Consider the following 22,656-nt stretch of genomic DNA (forward strand, 5'->3'; position numbering starts at 1 on the left):
CAACATTAATTAAAACGTCTTGAGGCCTGTGAGCCACAATTACTTCGTGAGATGCAGTGAAGAGCTTTGAATAATCCCATGAAAACAGAGGATGCAGGAAATTCCTGCTTTCTCATCGCTTTCATGAAGATGCAGCTTTTAAGCAAATATTCTTCAGAGTTACCACAATTGACATAATTCATTGCTCTAGGGAACAAATGTTTTATATTTTCAATTTGTGACCCAGAAAAGGAGAGGCCTTTTATATGGGGTAGTTGTCATGTTGCCTGCGTATCCAAGCCAGGAGAGTCTTGAACCACCCCTGAAATGATAAGAAGGTGTGCAAATTGTGGCTTTGTTATGAGTTTCCAGTAGGCATATGGGAATATGCATATGTACTATAAGTAAAGATGTCACTGTGAACTGGTGGGACTGTCGGTTATTTCTTTCTAGGTTGGAAAGCGAGGGACAATAAGAGATTATGCTGGCTTTAACCCATCGGTGGATGCTGAAGCGATTCGTAAGGCCATCAGAGGAATTGGTGAGTAATGCTTTACCATTTCTTTCTTACTGTTGAAGCAGATCAGGAATTTAAGCTAAAAGTGCGTGGGTTCAGGTTGCCCAAGTCGCCTTTTTTACTGAATTAGAGAAATTGTAAGGCACTTTAAAAACTTGTGAAGAGCAAAAGTATAGGGTACCCAGTCTACATATGTGTGTGTGTGTGTGTTTTCCCACGACAATCATATGAGGTGGAGATTTTATTTTCTTTAGTTTACAGATGGGGGAACTGCAGCTCAGAGGTATTGAGTCATTTTCCTAGGGTCATACATGAGTGGCAGAGCTGGGATTCAAACCCATGATTGAAATACCAGGTTTCTTCCAGCGTACTATGCTTTCACAACACCAGTAGAGTGTCAGTGGGGATAGGCATGACCTTGAAGAGGTATTTACGTTTTTATTTATTTGTTTTTATCTACGCTGTGCTGGACCTTCGCTGCCGTGCACTGGCTTTCTCTCGTGGTGGCGAGCCGGGGCCACTCTGGTTGCAGCGGGAGGGCTTCTCATTACAGTGGCTTCTCTTGTGGAGCACAGGCTGTAGGGCACACGGGCTTTAGTAGTTGTGGGGCATGTTTCCCTACGGCATGTGGGATCTTCCCAAACCAAGGATTGAACCAGTGACCCTGGCATTGCAAGGCGGATTCTTAAACCACTGGACCAGTGGGGAAGCCCAGGAACCCAGTTTTATCCAGTCTTAATATTTGCCATGTTTATTTCCTACGAAACACTACCATGGCTTCCCGGGTGGCGCTAGTGGTAAAGAACCCGCCTCCCGATGCGGGACACTGACTGAGCAACTAACACTCACTTCCAAACACCGCCATGACCATCACTGCTATCAACAGTCATCGTCATTACCACCGGAGTCATTACAGACACGGTGCCTTCTGATTCTGTCTGGATCTCATTCCCACCCCATTCTCTAGAGATAAACACCATTCTAAATCAGAAATATATTTCCATGAAACTTTTAATTCTGTACTCCATATGTACGTACATATTGTTTTGCATGGGCTCAAACAGTATAAATTGAAATCCTACAGCAGGTATTCTTCTGCAACTTATTTTTTATTCCTTAACATTATGTTTTTGAGATTTATCCATGTTGATATGTTTAGCTCTAGTTCATTAATTTTAACTGCAGAGTAGTCTATTGAATTACTATGTCGTAAGATGGAAATAGTGATGGAACTTTTAAATTGTCTACAATTCTTTTCTATTACAGTATAAAAGTACTGCACTGAAATTGTTGTGCTTATGTCTTTTGTGAATGTTTGCTAGCATCTCTCTAGAATATAAATTTACTAGAAATTTTGCCAAACCGCTCTCTCAAATGAATTTGCAAATTAGCATTCCTACCAGCAATATTTCCCAGGTGGCACAACAGTAAAAAATCCGCCGGCCAATGCAAGAGACACAGGTTCCATCCCTCGGTCAGGAAGATCCCCTGCAGAAGGAAATGGCAACCCACTCCAATATTCTTGCCTGGAAAATCCCATGGACAGAGTATCCTGGTGGGCTGCAGTCCATGGGATCACAAAGAGTCAGACACAACTGAGTGACTGAGCACACACACGGCACCAGCAACGTATAAGACTTCCTCTTGCTCAGTATTCTCGTCCATACTTGCCATGATCATCCAATAGAGTGGGTCTAAAAATGTACCGCATTCTATTTCCTTCCTCTCTCTTATCCCTCATTACTGATGCAGTTAAGCATTTTTTCTTGTTTATTGGCTTCCTTTCCCATGAATTACTCCTCCATACCTTTTATCCATTTTTCAGTTGGGTTGTGTTCTTTGGCTTGGCAAGAAAGAATTTTTTAATTTATTTTTAAAATAAATTATGGGTATGAAACATTTTTTTAAATTACAAGCTATGAAAACATCTTTTTTCAGAATGTGATTTCCTTTTCACATTGCCTACAGTAACTTTAATTGAATAGAAGTTTTAAATTTTAGTGAAATTAACTTTACCAATATTTTTTGTGATAACTTATACTTAGGGTCTTTTCTGTGCTGAGCACATAAAGATACCCTGCTGTATTTTCTCCCCCAGATTTTACAATCTTATTTTTCACATTGAGATCTTTAATCTTCCTGGAATAAATGTTTGTGAATGGCATTTAAATCTAATTTGATTTTATGTGGCTGTGCAATTGTCCCAGTGCAACCGATTGAAGAGTTCATCCTTTCCACACTGATTTGTAATGCCACCACTGTCTCATAAACTTTGCTATTTTTCTGCTCTCTGTTATATTCCATTGGTCTATTTGCCTCTCCCCATCTTTATACAACATTGTCATAACTACTATTATTATTTTATGGTGACACTGGTGTCTAGTAAAGCAGGAGTTTTTCTTCTTGGCTCCTTGCCCTCTCCTATAAATTTTAGGGTCAGTTTGTCAAGTTTCATGACTTATACTATTAAGGTTTTATATCAGTTTAATATTATTGTATTTCTGCCTGTTTAGGGTTTTTTTTTTTCTTTCTATTTTTAAATGAAAGTTATTTCTTTATCAACCTCTTAGTTTCCCTATTTCCACACAGTGTTGAATAGACTTTTCCATGAGGCTATTGTCAAACTGAATGAATTAATGGTCTTTAAATTCTCTCTGTTGTCTTTCTTCCTTTACATTATGTTTCTTCATAGGTTTGCAGACCCACTCTGAGGAGGTTTTCATTTGTAAAACCAGGTGTCGAGGTGGCATCTGCCTTAGGGACATGTGAGATCCAGCCTCTGAACCATTAGGCATCTTGGTTTAATTTCTGGTCTTGAGCATTTGCAGAAATAAGAGAGGAGAGATTGCCTGATGTACAACCTACATGTGATTGTGGGTGGTTAGTTCTCTCTGGAATCTAGGGGCATAAGGTATAGAGTTGCAGAGAAGGGGGTGGGAAATTAGACAAGAGACATGAGGCAAGAGCTGGTGGTGGTGGTTTTAGTCACTAAGTCGTGTCCGACTCTTGTGACCCCATGGACAGAGGAGCCTGGCAGGCTACAGTCCATGGGATTCTCCAACAAGAATACTCGAGTGGATTGCCATTTCCTTCTCCAGGGGATCTTCCTGACTCAGAAATCAAACCCAGGCTCCTGCGTCGTAGGCAGATTCTTTACCAACTAAGCTACAAGGGAAGCCCAAGCTAGGTCCGAAGAAACTGGTACACAAGCTAAGGAGCTTAAGCTTCATCCTGAAGATTACAGAGAATCTTTAAGATTTCTATCAAGGAATTGATATGATCTGATGTGTTTTAAAAATTTAGTTAAGCAGAACTCTACAGTATGAATTATAATGGGATCAAGTTAGGAGGCTATTGAAGTTTCCAGGTAAAATATGATGAATGCACAGTAGCAGAAAAGAGGACAAATTCAAGAGATTCAGTTGATTGCTACAACATAAAGAGTAGGGAAAAGAAAGGAGTATAGGATGACTTGAGCATCTTTGCTTGGATGACTGTATCTATTCAGTTCAGTTCAGTTCAGTTCAGTTGCTCAGTCGTGTCCGACTCTTTGCAACCCCATGAACTGCAGCACACCAGGCCTCCCTGTCCATCACCAACTCCCAGAGTTCACTCAAACTCATGTCCATTGAGTCGGTGATGCCATCCAACCATCTCATCCTGTCATCCCCTTTTCCTCCTGCCCCCAATCCCTCCCAGCATCGGAGTCTTTTCCAACAAGTCAACTCTTCGCATGAGGTGGCCAAAGTACTGGAGTTTCAGCTTTAGCATCATTCCTTCCAAAGAACACCCAGGGCTGATCTCCTTCAGAATGGACTGGTTGGATCTCCTTGCAGTCCAAGGGACTCTCAAGCGTCTTCTCCAACACCACAGTTCAAAAGCATCCATTCTTCAGCGCTCAGCTTTCTTCACAGTAGACTGTATCTGTAGTGGTATCATTGACAGGGAACATAGAATGAAAGACGAGTTAGAGAGGAAATAGAATAGAATGAATAAAATAGAATTAAATCCAGTGGAATTAATGCAAATAGAATCCAAATAGAATGAATGCACCCTGGAGCAGCTGAGTTTGAGACACTTGTAGTTAGAGGTGTTCAGTCATACACCAGTCCAGATGCCATGACAGGTCCGAGTTGATAATCAGATTCACAGAGCACAATGAGAATTTAATCTAACTTTGTTTCCTTAACTATACAGAGAATACAAGACCAGAGATCCACTGGGGCAGCATCTTCCACTGGGAGGCCCAGCAGCTAGTCAAATACAGTTTCTTTTGCCCCATCATTCGTGTAGAGTGTGCACCACTGCCATGGACAAATGGGACCAAGGCGTGTATGGATCATGCAGCATGGAGAAGATGAGCCTTGAGTTCCTGCTGATCTTTTATACCATTCTAGCCAACTCACAGCCCCCAACCCAGGGGTAGTCCTCTACCACAAAGGAGTAGACACAACTTCCAACAATATCTTAATACTTAATTACTAAGAAAATGGTGACGTAGAGGTCATTTTCATGCCAGGCACGCATCAACCCTTTCAGTTCAGTTCATTCGCTCAGTTGTGTCTGACTCTGCGACTCTATGGACTTCAACACGCCAGGCTGCCCTGTCCATCACCAACTCCCGGAGCCTACTCAAACTCATGCCCATCGAGTCAGTGATGCCATCCAACCATCTCATCCTCTGTTGTCCCCTTCTCCTCCTGCCTTCAATCTTTTACAGCATCAGTCTTTTCCAGTGAGTCAGTTCTTCGCATCATGGGGCCAAAGTATTGGAGTTTCAGCTTCAACATCAGTCCTTCCAAAGAATATTCAGGACTGATTTCCTTTAGGATGGACTGGTTGGATCTCCTTGCAGTCCAAGGGACTCTCAAGAGTCTTCTCCAACACCACAGTTCAAAAGCATCAATTCTTGGGTCAGCTTTCTTTATAGTCCAACTCTCACATGATGCTGAAGCTGAAACTCCAGTACTTTGGCCACCTCATTCGAAGAGTTGACTCATTGGAAAAGACTCTGATGCTGGGAGGGATTAGGGGCAGGAGGAAAAGGCGATGACAGAGGTTGAGATGGCTGGATGGCATCACCGACTCGATGGACATGAGTTTGAGTGAACTCCGGGAGTTGGTGATGGACAGGGAGGCCTGGTGTGCTGCGATTCATGGGGTCGAAAAGATTCGGACACGACTGAGTGACTGAACTGAACTGAACCCACATCCATACATGACTACTGGAAAAACCAAAGCTTTGACTAAACAGACCTTTGTTGGCAAAGCAATGTCTCTGCTTTTTAATATGCTCTCTAGCTTGGTCATAACTTTTCTTCCGAGGAGCAAGCATTTTTTACTTTCATGACTGTAGTCACCATCTGCAGTGATTTTGAAGCCCCCCAAAATAAAATCTGTCACTGTTTCCACTGTTTCCCCCTCTATTTGCCTTGAAGTGATGGGACCAGATGCAATGATCTTAGTTTTCTGAATGTTGAGTTTTAAACCAACTTTTTCACTCTCCTCTTTCACTTTCATCAAGAGGCTCTTTAGTTCTTCACTTTCTGCCATAAATGTGGTGTCATCTGCATATCTGAAGTTATTGATATTTCTGCCAGCAATGTTGATTCCAGCTTGTGCTGCATCCAATCCAGCATTTCTCTTGATGTACTCTGCTGCTGCTGCTAAGTCGCTTCAGTCATGTCTGACTCTGTGCGACCCCATAGACAGCAGCCCACCAGGCTCCCCCCGTCCCTGGGATTCCCCAGGCAAGAACACTGGAGTGGGTTGCCATTTCCTTCTCCAGTGCATGAAAGTGAAAAGTGAAAGTGAAGTCGCTCAGTCATGTCCGACACTACGCGACCGCACAGACTGCAGCCTACCAGGCTCCTCCGCCCATGGGATTTTCCAGGCAAGAGTACTGGAGTGGGTTGCCATTGCCTTCTCCTGATGTACTCTGCATATAAGTTAAATAAGCAGGGCGACAATACTTGACGTACTCCTTTTACTATTTGGAACCAGTCTCTTGTTCCATGTCCAGTTGTAGCTGTTGCTTCTTGACCTGCGTACAGATTTCTCAGGAGGCAGATCAGGTGGTCTGGTATTCCCATCTCTTTCAGAATTTTCCACAGTTTGTTGTGATCCACATAGTCAAAGGCTTTAGCATAGTCAATAAAGCAGAAGTAGATGTTTTTCTGGAACTCTCCCTTTTTCAGTGGTCCAGCAGATGTTGGCAATTTGATCTCTGGTTCCTCTGCCTTTTCTAAATCCAGCTTGAACGTCGGCCCTTTACTTGTACGTAAAACGGGTAGTTAAGTATATGGGTCTGAAATGCCTGAAAAAGGTATGGACCAGTGAACATAGAAATACATGTTTTGGGTTAAAAGATTTGGATTAAGGTTCAAATTCTTGCTGTGCCACTTAAAAGCTGCACGACTTTGGCAAATGAGGTGAGTTTTCTAAATGTTTACATCTTTATCTTTAGAACAGTGTAATCATACCTACTTCCCTGGGCAGTATTAACTATGACAATAAATAAAAGGTGCCTAGTGTGTGGTAGGTTCTCAATTAGCATCAGTTCCTTTTTTCTAGAGAAAAAAAAAATGACTTTGTATACCAAATATGGAGATAAGAGAAAGATAGAAGGTGAAATGACAGTAACTGAACCTCACAAGGATGAAAAAAACCTACTTCAAAAGCAGCGTGATCCTTGGGCTTCTTCCTCTGTCTGATGTATGGATAGGAATATTTGAGCCATGATGGCTTTCTTCCCCTAAAACTATCCAAATAAAGTTAATTTTCTTTCCTCAAAGCCAGAGAATCAAAGAAATAAAGATGCCAACCTGATAAGACCTGGAAATTAGAAATTAAAATGCCTTCCTCTCTGCATCTGTTTCAGACAGTTAATCATCTTTCTTTTGTTCATGACAGATATATTAAGCATATTTGGGTTGATGGTGAATACAATTATTTTCGTCTCATTTAGGGACCGATGAGAAAACACTGATCAGCATTCTGACTGAGAGGACGAATGCACAGCGGCTGCTGATTGCTAAGGAATATCAAGCACTATGTGGAAAGGTACAGTTTCCCTAACGTAACAGGCAGTAATGAGCTAGTCACTGCTGGATCAGGGCTGCTCCCACGTGGTGATGCCCCCAGATCTTTGATTTCAGGCCAAGTGTAACAGAAAGTGCCCAGTATATCCAGTCAATAGCCCGGAATAGACGTGGTTTTGCCCTTAACTGTCTGAATGGCCTTGGACATGTTATTTGACCTTTCTGGACCTCAGTTATCTTCACCATTGAATAAGGAGGGTTGCCTTGGATCATTGGCTCTAAATCAAGGATGATTTTGCTCCCCAGTGGCTATTTGGCAGCATCTCCAGACATGCTGATTGCCACAACTGGTGGGAGAGGGATGTTGCTGGTACCTCATGGGACAAGATCAGAGAAGCTGCTCAACATCCTTCAATGCACGAGACAGTCCCCACAACAAAGAATCATCTGATCAGTTATCTGATAAGTCCTGTCTTAGGTGATCTTCAATTTCTCTTTCAGCTTTAATATATTTATGTAATTATAGAGTTTTTAATTCATTCAGTGAATGAAAACTTAGTAAACACCAGAAGTTTAATAAGAATTCTTCAGGAACATTTTGTGCGTCTTTTCCACCTAGTTTTTTGAGTGTTGCATTTTAGGCCAGCTTTTTCACTCTCCTCTTTCACCTTCGTCAAGAGGCTCTTTAGTTCCTATTCCCATGATGCCATTAGTTTGGTATCATCTGCATATCTGAGGTTATTGATATTTTTCCCAGCAATGTTGATTCCAGCTTGTTTCTTGCATTCTTCTTTGCATTTCACATGATATACTCTGTACAGACTTTAAATAAGCAGGGTGACAATATACAGGCTTGACGTACTCCTTCCCCAAATTTGGAACCAGTCTGTTGTTCCACGTCTGGTACTAACTGTTGCTTCTTGAGCTGCATACAGGTTTCTTAGGAGGCAGGTAAGGTGGTCTGGTATTCCCATCTCTTTCAGAATTTTTCAGTTTGTTGTGATCCATACAGTCAAAGGCTTTAGCTTCATTTAGTCAATGAAGCAGAAGTAGATGGCTTTTGGAATTGTCTTACTTTTTCTATGATCTCTTTAAGAAAATTAGCAGTGACTGCAGGACTGGAAAAGATCCTCTCCTTTCCAGTTCATATCAGATTTGGCAGTTTGAGCTCTGTTTCCTCTGCCATTTTTAAATCCAGCTTGTACATCTGGACATTGTCGGTTCATATATTGTTGAAGCCTAGCTTGAAGGATTTTTAGCATTACTTGGCTAGCATGTAAAATGAGCATAGTTGTGTGGTAGTTTGAACATTCTTTGGCATTGCCTTTCTTTGGGATTGGAATGAAAACTGACCTTTTCCAGTCCTGTGGCCACTGCTGAGTTTTCCAAATTTGCTGGCATATTGAGCGCAGCACTTTCACAGCATCATCTTTACAGACTTGAAATAGGTTCGCTGGAATTCCATCACCTCCACTAGTTTTGATCGTGGTAATGCTTCCTAAGGTCCACTTGACTTCACACACCAGGGTGTCTGGCTCTAGGTGAGTGATCACATTATTGTGGTTATCTGGGTCATTAAGACTTTTTTTGTACAGTTCTTCTGTGTATTCTTGCCACCTCTTCTTAATCTCTTCTGCTTCTGTTAGGTCCTTGCTGTTTCTGTCCTTTATTGTGCCCATCTTTGCATGAAATGTTCCGTTGGTATCTCTAATTTTCTTGAAGAGCTCTCTAGTCTTTCCCATTCTATTGTTTTCCTCTATTTCTTTGGATTGGTCAATTAAGAAGGCTTTCTTATCTCTCCTTGCTATTCTCTGGAACTCTGCATTCAGTTGGGTATATCTTTCCCTTTTTCCTTTGCCTTTTGCAAAGGGAAATGCTATAACGTAATTTTTATTTTTAAAAGATTATTTTAGCTGCCTGGATAATGAACTGGTAAGGGAAGAGTAGAAACACAACCCAGTCAGGCTATTGGATCCAGAATCAAGAGGGTGTTGTGACCATCCACAGGCAGCCGAGGCGTCACCCAACAGTGTTCTCCGGGCCCACGGCTCCATTAAGACACCCTCCTCCGTGTTTCCTCTGTGTGTGTGCTCAGTTACTCAGTTGTGTCCAACTTTTTGTGACCCCACTGACTGTAGCCCATTAGGTTCCTCTGTCCATGGGATTTTCCTGGCAAAAATACTGGAGTGGGTTGCCATTTCTACCTTCAGGGGACCTTCCCTACCCAGGGACTGAAACCACATCTCCTGTAGTGCAGGCAGTTTCTTTACTCCGCAGCCATTGAGGAAGCACTGTGTTCCCTTTATCAGATATTTAATATATTATATTTAAATTTTATCTTTGACTATTTCTGTTTTTCCCTTTAGGTATAGTGTCCTAGGGGTAAGGATTGTGTCTAACTCATCATTAAGTGCCTGGCACAGTACCCAGTAAACACTTGTCAAATTAAAAGAATTGCCAAGCTTCTGGCCAAGGCAACATACCCATGTACAGGGAATGTGAACGATTCATTGGCCTTTCAGGATTTCCAAAACTCGGCGGAAGGATAGAGGGGAAGGATGACAATCACGCCTCACAGTGGGACGAAAGGAGAGCCTGTGAAGCAAGATCTGGTAGAGGACAGATGGGTTGGAGTGTAGCTGTTGAGGAGGAAACCCCTCATGATGACTACAGTGGCTCCATTCCATTTGTTTTGGCAGGAGCCTACCCCCACTGGGCCCCCAGGGTCACAGAAGATGTTGGTCCGCACCCAGATTGTCATAGCAGTCTGGTGGGCTGGGTGAGGGAAGAGGATAGGAGAGGAGCCCCGTAATTCACACTCAGTTTTAACCGGAAGTGCCCCATTCTGCCTGTCTTCTCAGTGTCTGCCAAACACCTTCAGGCTGGAGATCAAAAGCAGGAAAAATAATTATTCAGTAATACTCCTTTGGCTATTAAAAATAGAAACCATATTACTTGCCTTCAAGCAAGGGAGATGGATTGGACTTAGGTAATGTGTGAAAACACTGCCGAAAGAGGGTATCAATAAGTAAGGTTTCCCTGTTGCCACATTTCTAGTTTCCCCTGCCCTTGTTGCCAGAAAACTGCTTTGGATGCCTCCTGGTCCCACGCTCCGAGCAGAGGCAAATGACCACACACTGTCTTCCCTCATCTTCTCCCTTCGAAGCTGTTTGGCAGACACTGAGAAGCCAGGCGGAATGGAGCACCTCCTGTTAAAACTGAGTGTGAATTACGGGGCTCCTCCCCTATCCTCTTCCCTCACCCAGCCCCAGCACTGAGAACATCAAGGGCCTGGGGAATGCATTTTAATAGTTCCTATCTGTGCCCCTCACAGGACCTCCTCCACTGCCTTCCCTTCAGGAAACCATCTATAAAACAACATTTTGGAAGCAGTCATAAAATGCAGATTAATAGCCATAGAAGTATTTTCACCATTTCTCTTTATCTCCTGTGGATGTGCATGTTTTTTGTCTGAATTCATGCATTCATGTCTTCTATTACTAGATGACTTTGGAGGAAGAGAAGTGGTTCATGATTTTCTCTTTCTCTTTCTTTTAATTTCAGGAACTGAAAGATGACTTGAAGGGTGATCTCTCTGGCCACTTCAAGCATCTCATGGTAGCCCTCGTGACCCCACCGGCAGTGTTCGATGCGAAACAGCTGAAGAAATCCATGAAGGTATGAGCTCTGCACAGGCCGTTTCTGCCTAGGATTTGATGATCAGAAAGTGTCTTTCTTCCAGTGCACACTTGAGCACGTGCCTAGTTGCTCAGTCATGTCTGACTCTTTGACCCTGTGGGCTGTAACCCGCCAGCCTCCTCTGTCCATGGGCTTCTCCAGGCAAGAATACTGGAGTGGGTTGCCATTTCCTTCTCCAGGGATCTTCCCGACCCAGGGATTGAACCTGAGTCTCTTGTGTCACCTGCATTGGCAAGTGGGTTCTTTACCCCTGAGACACTGGGGAAGGCCTGCATCCTTGAGGTATGGGAGTCAACATGATGGATTTGGAGATTCCATGCTCTCCAGTTGTTAGAACAACCCTGAAATGGGAAGCAGTTGTGGAAACTTAAGCCCACATGTTCCTAGCCTGAAAGGACATTGTCCAACTTTGGCTTTTTGACCTGAGGAGTCAAATTCTCTATTTTGTTGTCATTGAGAGTTAGTGGCCCCATCATTAACCCCATTGCCTAGGCCCCAAAACTAGAACTATCCTTGATCCCTCACTTCCTCTCACACTTCAAAGCTACCATTTTTTTTTTTTTCCCCAGAGAAGCTCAGCTCTCTTCTTAATTAAGGCTCTTTGACTGATTGAATTAGGCCTGCTTAGAATATCTAAGATGCTCCCCCATGAGGTCGATCGATAATGGACTGTAACTGCAAAATACTTTCACAGCAACACTAGATTAATGTTTGATTGAATAACTGAGGACTGTAGCCTGGCCAGATTGACACATAAAGCTGATCATTACACCCTCTCCTCTCCTGCCCACCACCCCAATTCATTGCTGTAGCTGTACTGGCTTTCTTGCTGCTCTGCGGACGTTCTCAGCTTATTCCTATCTTGAAGTCTTTGTACATGATGTTCTTTCCATCTGGAACACTATTCTTCCAGATATTTTCTGTTAATTCACTCAGTTTAATTTTCTTAATTGCACCTATTACCATCTAAAATTATCTTGTTAATTTTTTGGTCCATTTACATATTATTTTTTCCATCCAATGAACAGGCAAACTTTGAGCATATCAGGGAACCTCATCCCTTTAGGAACCTCCTCGGGTTCTAGAGGAAAGCCTGTGATGAAATAGATGTTTGACATATGAATGAATTCCGAGAGTGAGTTTGTAAAGTCCAATTTGTTCATAAATCCAACAAGTTAGCCTAGGTACCCAGCTATCTGATTTATAATCTTGTCCACACAAATAATACATAAAAAACAAATGCAAGGAATAGAACAGTTTTAATCTTAACAATATTAATACCTTGAAAAGTATAGTACAAAAGTTGGTATACAGGAGCACGTTCGAGTCTTTGAAAGTTTGCAACTTTAAAGTTTGTGTGTAGGGGACTTACTGTATTTGTTGACCTGAAGGAGGGGAAGGAAGGAGTCTAGTTCTGAGGTAAGACCATCTTCTCCTTCCCATCACAGATAATCACTTTCTTTTCTGTGAAAGAAGTATCTGCTGCTGCTGCTGCTAAGTTTGACTCTGTGCGACCCCATAGATGGCAGCCCACCAGGCTCCACCATCCCTGGGATTCTCCAGGCAAGAATACTGGAGTGGGCTGCCATTTCCTTCTCCAATGCATGAAAGTGAAAAGTGAAAGTGAAGTCGCTCAGAAAGAAGTATAGTTACCCCACAAAGCAGATGACAAGACGTACAGGCAATATATTGGGTGAAATGCTTGCAAAGGATAAAGAAGAGACAGAGCAGGGCAGGTGGGGTGAAGCTGTTGACTACAATGCAAGTGTGACACCTGTGAAAGGAGAGGGGGAAGGAAGGAGGCTCAGACAGGAAGAGCCTCTGTCTACAGCACTGCTCTGAGGAAGCCGTGGCAGACTGATGGGGAGCCCTGAATAAGGTGTGCCCCTTGGAGGAGTCTTACATGGGGTGGAATGGTGGCCCAGCTTTGGTTCCCCTTCCATGCTCAGTCATAGCTGAAAGCAGCCTGGAGAGACCATGATCTTGGTGTGAATTTTGTGGCAGATCCAAAGGTTGGAAGCTATCAGCCAGCTACATTCTTTGCAGCGTGTTCTCTTGAAATGAAATCTCAGCAGTGCATTTCTGTGGCTGCTATGGGGGGGACAGCTTAGCAGGTGAAATGGTGAGAATTAGATTAGCCAACAAGGATTAGAAATGTTCCATGTAAATCCAAAGGAAGCCATCCATAGCTCAGTATCATGGCACCATCATCATCAGACCTTCAGCCTTGAGGTTCCACCATCTTCAGCCTGTAGATTGCACTTCTTATCTAGATGGCTGCTCAACATCCAGCCATTACACCTTTATTAAAGACAACTGAAAAGAGTCAAAGACCAAGAAGTGTTCATCTTTTCTCTTTACAGACTCCCAGAAATTGTACGTGAGGCATCACATATATTCATTTCATGGATCAGAATTTAGTTATATAGATAAACCTAGCTCTAAGGGAAGCTGAGAAATATGGTCTTTTTTGGGTGCATGTGTGCTAAGTCGCTTCATTTGTGTCCACCTCTTTGCAACTCCATGGACTATAGCCCTCCAGGCTCCTCTGTCCATGAGATTCTCCATGGACTATAGCCCTCCAGGCTCCTCTGTCCATGAGATTCTCCAGGCAAGAATACTGGAGTCGGTTGCCATGCCTTCCTCCAGGGGATCTTTCCAACCCAGGGATCAAACTCACATCTCCTGTGTCTCCTGCATTGGCAGGCAGGTTCTTTACCACTGGGCCATCTGGGAAGCCACTTTATTTGGGTAGCTTTGTGCTACGTTTAAAAATGGGGATTCTGTCAACGATGAATTCTGATCAACGATGATAAAAGAAATATTGGATCTGCTCAATTTTGCTGTAAACCTAGAACTGCTCTAAAATGAATCAGGAGTTTGGGATTAACATATGCACACTAATGTATAAAAGATAACCAGCAAGAGCCTACTGTATAGCCCAGGGAGCTTTACTCAACATTCTGTGGTAACCTATATGAGAAAAGAATCTGAAAAAGAATGTGTATATGTTTATGTATACCTGAATCATTTTGCTGTACACCTGAAACTAACATGACATTGTAATCAACTATACTTCAATAAAGTTTTAAAAAGAAGGAAAACACCCCCCCAAAAAAAGTCTATTTAAAAATAATAAATAATTTGAAAAGGAGATCTATTGGGGAACCACTAGGAATCTTTGTCACAGAGGTACACAATTCAGCCTCTTTTCTTACACTACCTTGACTTGCTTTGATCAAGTGCTAGTGTAAATGGCTTCTACAGTGTGACTCAGTGACCTCAATATAAACCAAGACTCAGGAATCACTAGCCTCTAAACCAGCTGGGCTCATGGTCCCATACAATATGGAGGATTTAAAAACCTCCCCAATGAAGAGGATGATGCCTGCTGACCAACGCGGTGCATTGGCACAAGGATGAACTCATTCAAAAGAATTGCAGAGCCCTCTCTAAATACAATGACACATTTGAATGCTCACTTCCGATCCTGAGTGATGTAAGCTTTCCCTTTATATACTCTTTACTCCTGGAATTAGTCAATGAATTTTTACACTACAGCAGGACATTTTCTTTAAAATTTTAATGTCAGTTAACTTTAGATGATTCCTGTTATTTTAATACTAAAATATACAGAAAATTTAAATACTGGTTTAGAGAAAGTGACTGACTAAAAATGATTCTTTTCTTCCATGTAAAACAAGATATTAAGATGGAAGTGCATAAAGCTGAGTTTTTAAAGTGTTCTAAAAATAGTTTGCCATGAGACTTCCCTGGTGATTCAGTGATTAAAAATCTGTCTTCCAATGAGAGGGAGATGGGTTTGATCCCTGGTCGAGGAACTAAGATCCCACATGCTGTGGGGCAACTAAGCTGGTTTGTCACAACTGGAGATCCTGAATGCCACAACTAAGACCCAGTGCAGTCAAATAAATAAATATTAAAAAAAAATAGTTTTCCTTTTTCTTTCTAGGGCATGGGGACAAATGAGGATGCACTGATCGAAATTCTAACCACTAGGACGAGCAAGCAAATGCAGGAGATCGGCCATGCCTACTATACAGGTGATCTTGTTTTCTGCTTATACCTTTACCGCTGTTCACACCTATATGAGCCAATGCTCTTTTCCCCCAGAAACCCACCAAGCTCTTCTTCATGAGTGATTTTGAGAAGGCAAGAGTATAAACAGGAGGACACATTCTAAAATGGGCTAAGGACTGTGGATTTTTCAGAGAACATTTTAATATGATCTGAGCTAGAAACTGCTATATAGCAATGGCATTAATGCTTTGCATGTAAACTTTACAACTCTAGTGGATTTTGCTGTCAGCAATTACTGCTTAATTGAATCAACCATTTTCATCAATGGAGGAGACTCGAATCATTGTATATTCATATGACATGCTAAAAACACTGGGCTTAGCCCCATGATTTTTGGTGTGGGAAATTGTGTGTGTGTGTGCGCTCAGTCGTGTCTAACTCTTGGTGATCCATGGACTGTAGCCTGCCAGACTCCTCTGCCCATGGAACTTCAGGCAAGAATGCTGGAGTGGGTTGCCATTTCCTACTCCAGGGCACCATCAAGACTGGTGGCGTGAAGGACGTACTGGGAAAAGTCTGGGAGGGTCCCAAACACAGCGCTTTCAGTTCTGCAAGATGCATCCCCCTCCCAGCATAGTGATGTATCCATTTAACTGCCAACCAGGGAGGTTCACTTGGTCTTTGGTGTCTGGGGTTTTCAGTGGAGTGTCATTACACATACCTGATTTTTTTTTTTTTTTTTTAGAAACTAAGCAACAGAACATTTTACTTACTTATTTTTGGCTGCACTGGGTCTTCATTGCTGCTCGCAGGCTTTCTCTAGTTGCAGCAATCGGGGGCTACTCTTGGTTGTGCTGCATGGGCTTCGCACTGCGGTGGCTTCTCTTGTTGCAGAGCATGGACTCTAGAGCGTGCAGGCTTCAGTAGTTCTAGCACATAGGCTTAGGTGCCCCATGGCATGTGCGATCTTCCCGGACTGGGGATCGAACTCGTGCCCCCTGCATTTCATTGCACGTGGATTCTTACCCACTGGACCACCAAGGAAGTCCTACCCAGGCATGACTGACTGACTCCATCACAGCCATGTGACTGAACTCCATCTCTAGTCCCCTCCTGCACACTAGAGGTCAGGCTGATATCACATGGTTCAAAGCCTTAACCCTTTAGTCACCAAGTTGATCTTCTGGTGTGACCCAGCGCCATCTGGAGTCATCTTGTTAGCATAAACTCAGCTGTGGTTCAAGGCTCCATGAATAACAATGATATTCCTATTGGGGAAATTCTGATTGTTAAGAGGTTAGCTGCAAAAATCAAGGGACAATGACCAGCCCAATTCTTATTAAACAGCAGCTCCCTGTCACCCCCTCCAAGTACCTTAAGGGAGCCATGGTTTCTATGGTTTTGTATCATGGGAGGTTTTGCAGTGGAAGAGAGCAAAAGGAGGGATATACCAGTCCCCAGGTGGGTGTTAGAGTTTACTTTGAGAGTTTCTCATTAAAATGTAGATCCCTCAATGACAGGTGACTATTTTATTGTTAATGTGCTAATCAGGTCTAGTCAGAAAACCAGAAACACACTAGGTGCTTAACAGAGAGAATTTTAATATCAAGAATTGTTTAAGCACCTTCTGGAAAACTGAAAAGTGGAACAGAAACACAGGGGTAGCTCAGAAGTGTAACCCTCAAGGCCGAGACAAGATTATGGTTTTTAGAAACTAGATCAGAGGAGGGTGCTGGTACTTTCCGGGGTTGGTACTGGGTTGGCCAGAAGTTTGTTCTGGTTTTTCTGTAATATTTTATGGGAAAACCCAAACAAACTTTTTGGCCAACCCAATGCTTCAGGGGTTCAGAGGAGAGGCCTCAGGAATTGGAGTTCAGATTTCCGTGGAGGGGAAGGGGGCTGCATCTCACTAGGGCTAGTACCTCCAGGGGCATGTAAACAGGGGACTTGTTCTAGGAGCCTGGAGCCAACTGCTGCTGTCTGGGTGAGTCTCTTCACCAGGTTGACACTGTCCTTCCTTCCTCCTCCTGCCTTCCATCTAATCTCCCTCTACTCCCCTCATTGGTGGAACCTGAGAGGGAGGTGGTGTGGGGGGACAAAAGAGAAATATCATTTGTCGAGTCCCACCCCTAGCTCCACGACTCAAGGAGAAGAGGGGCAAATTTGGGGTAGATGAGACCGTTGCTCAAAAATAGGCATAGATGGGTACATGGTGGGTGTTTAATGTCTTTGATTCCCTCAGTTCAACAAGATGTACTTGTAAAAAATCACCAGACCCCGGGGCTGTATCCCAAGATGCTGTGTTGCTTTTTGATGTCTGTTAGAAGAGTTACCACTCCATGAGTTGACTGACCCCAAAATTCTCCCTCAAGTTCAGCATTTATTTATGTACAAACAGCCCAGCGGTGTAATCTCTATGAAGGGGGAATTTTTGTCTCTTTTGCTCTATGTTTTATCTCCAGTGCTCAGAATATCTATTGAATGGATATCCTTAAGATTGAGATAGGGGACCTCAAGAGCCAAGTGAATGGGACTATTGTTTGGCAAATATGACAAGTGATCCTTGTTCAGAGTTACCAGATGCCCCGGTATCTGTGTGAGTTAAGCTCTCTAAAGCTAGAAAGAATTGAGCTACACTTAGGTTCCCTTGCTAAGTAGGGATTCATGATACACAAGAATTGAAAGAAGGAAATAGTGAAAGAAGGAAGAGAGCTAGAGCCAGTGGTCTCAATCACGTAGAGCCAAGCTGGTACAGGACACAGAACTTTCCAAGGACTTAGCCTTCCAGTCACCCCCTTTGCGTCAGGCATCCATGGCTCCCCTGCACATCTCCATCCGAGCAACTCTTTCCCCTCCTTCTCTGCCTCTACTGTTCTTGAAGAGACCAAGTAACATCTCTTCACTCACCACATGGTATGTGTCTCCTCAAGGCTTGCATTTGCTCACGGTTTCTGATTTTTTCTTGGCTTCAGTTTTATGCTTTATTTCTAGGAGTCTTTCTACTTCATTGTTACTCTTTTTAAAAACTTCTATACGGCTCACTCTGTAACAGAGAAGATTCAGTGAGCTCAGAAAGGTGCTTTCTTTTGGGCAGAGTTCTCCCACAAGGTCACCTGGTAGGCTGCTGGCTACCTCTAGTCAGAGGCCAACCCTGTTGCAGTCAGCTGTAGTGAGAGCGATGGTGTCATATAATGTGAAACAGTGACCTATGCATTAGAAATCCATCAGACGATTTGTCAACATGGCATGAACTGTCAACATGGCCCTCATAAGGGGACCGGGTATATGGAGTAGCTTGTACAGTACAACGATACAATAACACTTCAATGAATAGAGATCTAAATTCTGAACTCTTCCCAATATTTTGAAGTCAATGGTGCACGAGAGAACACTGAATCAGGAATCAAGAGCTCTAACTTCTGCATTATTAAGACAGTGTATTTGTTTTTCTATACCCTACTGTGCCCCAAAATGCATAAAGTAGTTTTCAACTTTCATTGAAAAAATTTTCGTATTTTTAGTCTAATTTCCTGCAAAAAATACCTGGAGTAAAAAGGAGGTGTGGGAGATTGCATGAGACCCATCTAGATAATTCTAATATTATAAAATACTTCTCCAAATTCTAACAAATCAGAGCATCATCCTTAGGCTTGATATTTTTAAATTAAAAATTTTTTTCCAAGAGTGAAGGATAGATGTAACAATAACATATGAGTGTCAGGGAAAATGATGCCTACTAAATGTTAATATTACTTAGATAAATAATCTGTATTTATAGTGGATTTTGTTTACTTGAATTGCTCTGGAAAATTATAGATTTCATAAAAGAGACTTACTAAAATCATACTGAAAAAATTTTTGTCTCAACACAGTTCTTAAGATTTGATGATCTCAAATCATTTTCTTTTTTTAAATTTGTTTTTGGCTCCGCTGGGTCTTTGCTGCTGCACTCGGGCTTTCGCTAGTGGCAGGGCATGGGCTTCTCATTGCAGTGACTTCACTTGTTGCAGCTCATGGGCTGTAGATTGTGGGGTCAGTGGCTGCAGCACCCTGCAACTTAATTGCCCCTCGGCATGTAGGATCTTTCTGGACCATGAATCAAACCCGTGTCCCCTGCAGTGGCGGGTGGATTCTTAACCACTGGGCCACCAGGAAAGTCCTCATATCACTTTCTATAGTTGTCCTTTACTGATTTAAAAGGACAAGTATTCATATGACTGATTTATAGAGTCCTTGAGAATGCGGCAGGCAGTTCAGATGGCCCCATGGTGTCAGCTGCATCCAGGTGTACAGGTGGCTCCAAGAGAAATACTACTCCGTGGATGGAACAGAACAGAGTTTTGAGATGCATCGAACACTGCACATCACAGGCTATGTAAAAGGGGCTATTAACATATGTGAACACACAGTTGGCATTTGTAACGTAAAAACAGTATGTTTTAGGGTAGCTTTCTTACTTTTGAGAGCTATCAAATAAAGCAACCTAGCTGTATGCATTAAGATTAGAGATAGGTTCAATACAGCAAAAATAACAGTGGCTTAAGTAAGATGAACATTTATTTCTTTCATATATAGAAGTGTGGACATAAGCAATTCTAGGACTGGTGTGATAGCTCCTCAGAACTTTCAGGAACCCAGACCCCTTCCTGCTTATTTTTATGCCATCACTCAGATGTGGGTCTTCACAGACCAAGATGGCTGCCTGAGCTCCAGCAATCAATCTACACACCAAGGAGTAGGATGGAGGAAGGCACGAAGATGGACATGAGCCATCACTAAGGAGATCTCCCAGCAGTGTCCTAAAGGTCTGCCTACATTTCATGCCAAGAGGAGAGCTGAGAATGTGGTCTAGAAGCTCTGTGTACTATGTCTTGCTTAAGGCCAGGTTTCTATTCCTATGGAAGAAAGATGTAATAGAAATTGGAAATCAAACGAATAGCTTAGCCACCGTAGCTTTCTCACTATACATTTCTTAGTACCGTAGTCAGATGAAATGAACCATGATTTGATCCAGAATGGCAGCCTTTTATTTTTTTCTGTTCTGTGGTACTACCACACCACACACTATTGTAATAGTTATTAGAAGAATTTATCTATTGCAGAAGAGCACTAAAAGATTAAGAAGAGAAGCAGTAGCAAGATTTATTTTATCAGGTACTCATTCCTTGCCAATGTTGACATTTAAGCTTTTCTGTTTTAAAATGATTATTTTAGCTTATCAAGGCTTAGTTTCATTCTTATCTGGTTTCAGCGTACAAGAAGAGTCTTGGAGATGAGATTAGTTCTGAAACATCTGGTGATTTCCGGAAAGCTCTGTTGATTTTGGCAAATGTAAGTTTTTATTTTTCATTTTTCATTTTCCCCAATAAGATGCATGCTCAATAATGATTTTTAGGAAGTTTTCAAACAACCAAACTGAGACAGTGAGATTGCAATTTTCCTTATAAAATGATTTGTTCATTTTACATTTGCATCACCACCATGCAGCATAATATTTAACTACCATCATAAAAGTATAACATAATGAGTAGCCAAAAAATATTGTTTTGATCAGTATATGGATTAAATGTATTTTGATCAGGGTTTGTAATACATTAGAAAATATTCTGTAAGTTCATCTGGGTTTCCCTGGTGACTCAGATAGTAAAGAATCCGCCTGCAATATGGGAGACCTAGGTTCAATTCCTGAGTCAGGAAGATCCCCTGGAGGAGGGGATGGGAACCCACTCCAGTATTCTTGCCTGGAGAATCCTGTGGACAGAGGAGTAAGGCAGGCTACAGTCCATGGGGTCTTGAAGAGTTGGACACAGCTGAGCAACTAAACACACACACAAGTTCATCTAGAAGAAAAATCATTTATTTCCATTGTAAGTGTCTCCATTTTTAAGAACATGCTGATTTTCTTCTGAACTCCAAAGAATATATAACTTTTGGTAGCATTTAAATTAAGTGGGAAGCATAATTGAGAATTACCTTCGGAGAAGTTGTATATCAGTCTCAGGACTTAAAAAGTGACTTTCTGCAACTTCATCCTTGCCCTCTGTGGAGGAGCCGATAAACCATTCATCACCATATGACCAAAATGTGGCCACACCTTGCTGTCTCTTTTAGGATGCTCATGGCTTTATGAAAAAGGTGGTAAGGTCAAGCACAATAAAGGGCGGAAATGGTAGGGGCCTGACAGAAGCAGAAGATATTAAGAAGAGGTGGCAAGAATACACAGAAGAATTACACAAAAAAGGTCTTCATGACCCAGAAAACCATGATGGTGTGATCACTCACCTAGAGCCAGACATCTTGGAACGTGAAGTCAAGTGGGCCCTAGGAGGCATCACTATGAACAAAGCTAGTGGAGGTGATGGAATTCCAGTTGAGCTATTTCAAGTCTGAATATGATGCTGTGAAAGTGCTGCACTCCATATGCCAGCAAATTTGGAAAACTCAGCAGTGGCCACAGGACTGGAAAAGGTCAGTTTTCATTCAAGTCTCAAAGAAAGGCAATGCCAAAGAATGTTCAAAGTACTGCACAATTGCACTCATCTCACACGTTAGTAATGTAATGCTCAAAAGTCTCCAAGCCAAGCTTCAACAGTACGTGAACTGAGAACTTCCAGATGTTCAAGCTGGTTTTAGAGAAGGCAGAGGAACCAGAGACCAAATTGCCAGCATCCATTGGATCATGGAAAAAGCAAGAGAGTTCCAGAAAAATATCTACTTCTGCTTTGTTGACTATGCCAAAGCCTTTGACTGTGTGGATCATAACACACTGTGGAAAATTCTTCAAGTGATGGGAATACCAGAATACCTTACCTGCCTCCTGAGAAATCTGTATGCAGGTCAAGAAGCAACAGTTAGAACTGGACATGGAACAACAGACTGGTTCCAAATAGGAAAAGGGGTACGTCAAGGCTGTATATTGTCACCCTGTTGATTTAACTTATATGCAGAGTACATCATGGGAAATGCCAGGCTGGATGAAGCACAAGCTGGAATCAAGATTGCCGGGAGAAATATCAATAACCTCAGATATGCAGATGACACCACCCTTATGGCAGAAAGTGAAGAGGAACTAAGAGCCTCTTGATGAAAGTGAAAGAGGAGAGTGAAAAAGTTGGCTTAAAGTCAACATTCAGAAAACTAAGATCATGGCATCTGGTCCCATCACTTCATGGCAAATAGATGGGGAAGCAATGGAAACAGTGAGAGACTTTATTTTCTTGGGCTCCAAAATCACTGCAGATGGTGACCGCAGCCATGAAATTGAAAGACGCTTGCTCCTTGGAAGTAAAGCTTTGACAAACCAAACAGCATATTAAAAAGCAGAGATATTATTTTGTCGACAAAGGTCTGTCTAGTCAAAATTATGGTTTTTCCAGTAGT

At 42.3% G+C, this 22,656-nt stretch overlaps 1 protein-coding gene across 2 annotated transcripts in view; it reads left to right on the plus strand.

The window, feature by feature from the left end:
* Positions 1-22,656, plus strand: part of ANXA3 (annexin A3) — a 73,281-nt gene that overhangs the window by 28,915 nt on the left and 21,710 nt on the right. For both annotated transcript variants that reach the window (XM_027544848.1, XM_027544847.1), the window contains exons 3-7: positions 433-520; positions 7,464-7,558; positions 11,101-11,214; positions 15,209-15,299; positions 20,528-20,607. In XM_027544848.1, the coding sequence (XP_027400649.1) occupies positions 433-520; positions 7,464-7,558; positions 11,101-11,214; positions 15,209-15,299; positions 20,528-20,607 (468 nt within the window). The remainder of the gene's footprint in view (positions 1-432; positions 521-7,463; positions 7,559-11,100; positions 11,215-15,208; positions 15,300-20,527; positions 20,608-22,656) is intronic.

This window comes from Bos indicus x Bos taurus, chromosome 6, assembly GCF_003369695.1.
Source record: "Bos indicus x Bos taurus breed Angus x Brahman F1 hybrid chromosome 6, Bos_hybrid_MaternalHap_v2.0, whole genome shotgun sequence".
NCBI classification, from domain to species: Eukaryota; Metazoa; Chordata; class Mammalia; order Artiodactyla; family Bovidae; genus Bos; species Bos indicus x Bos taurus.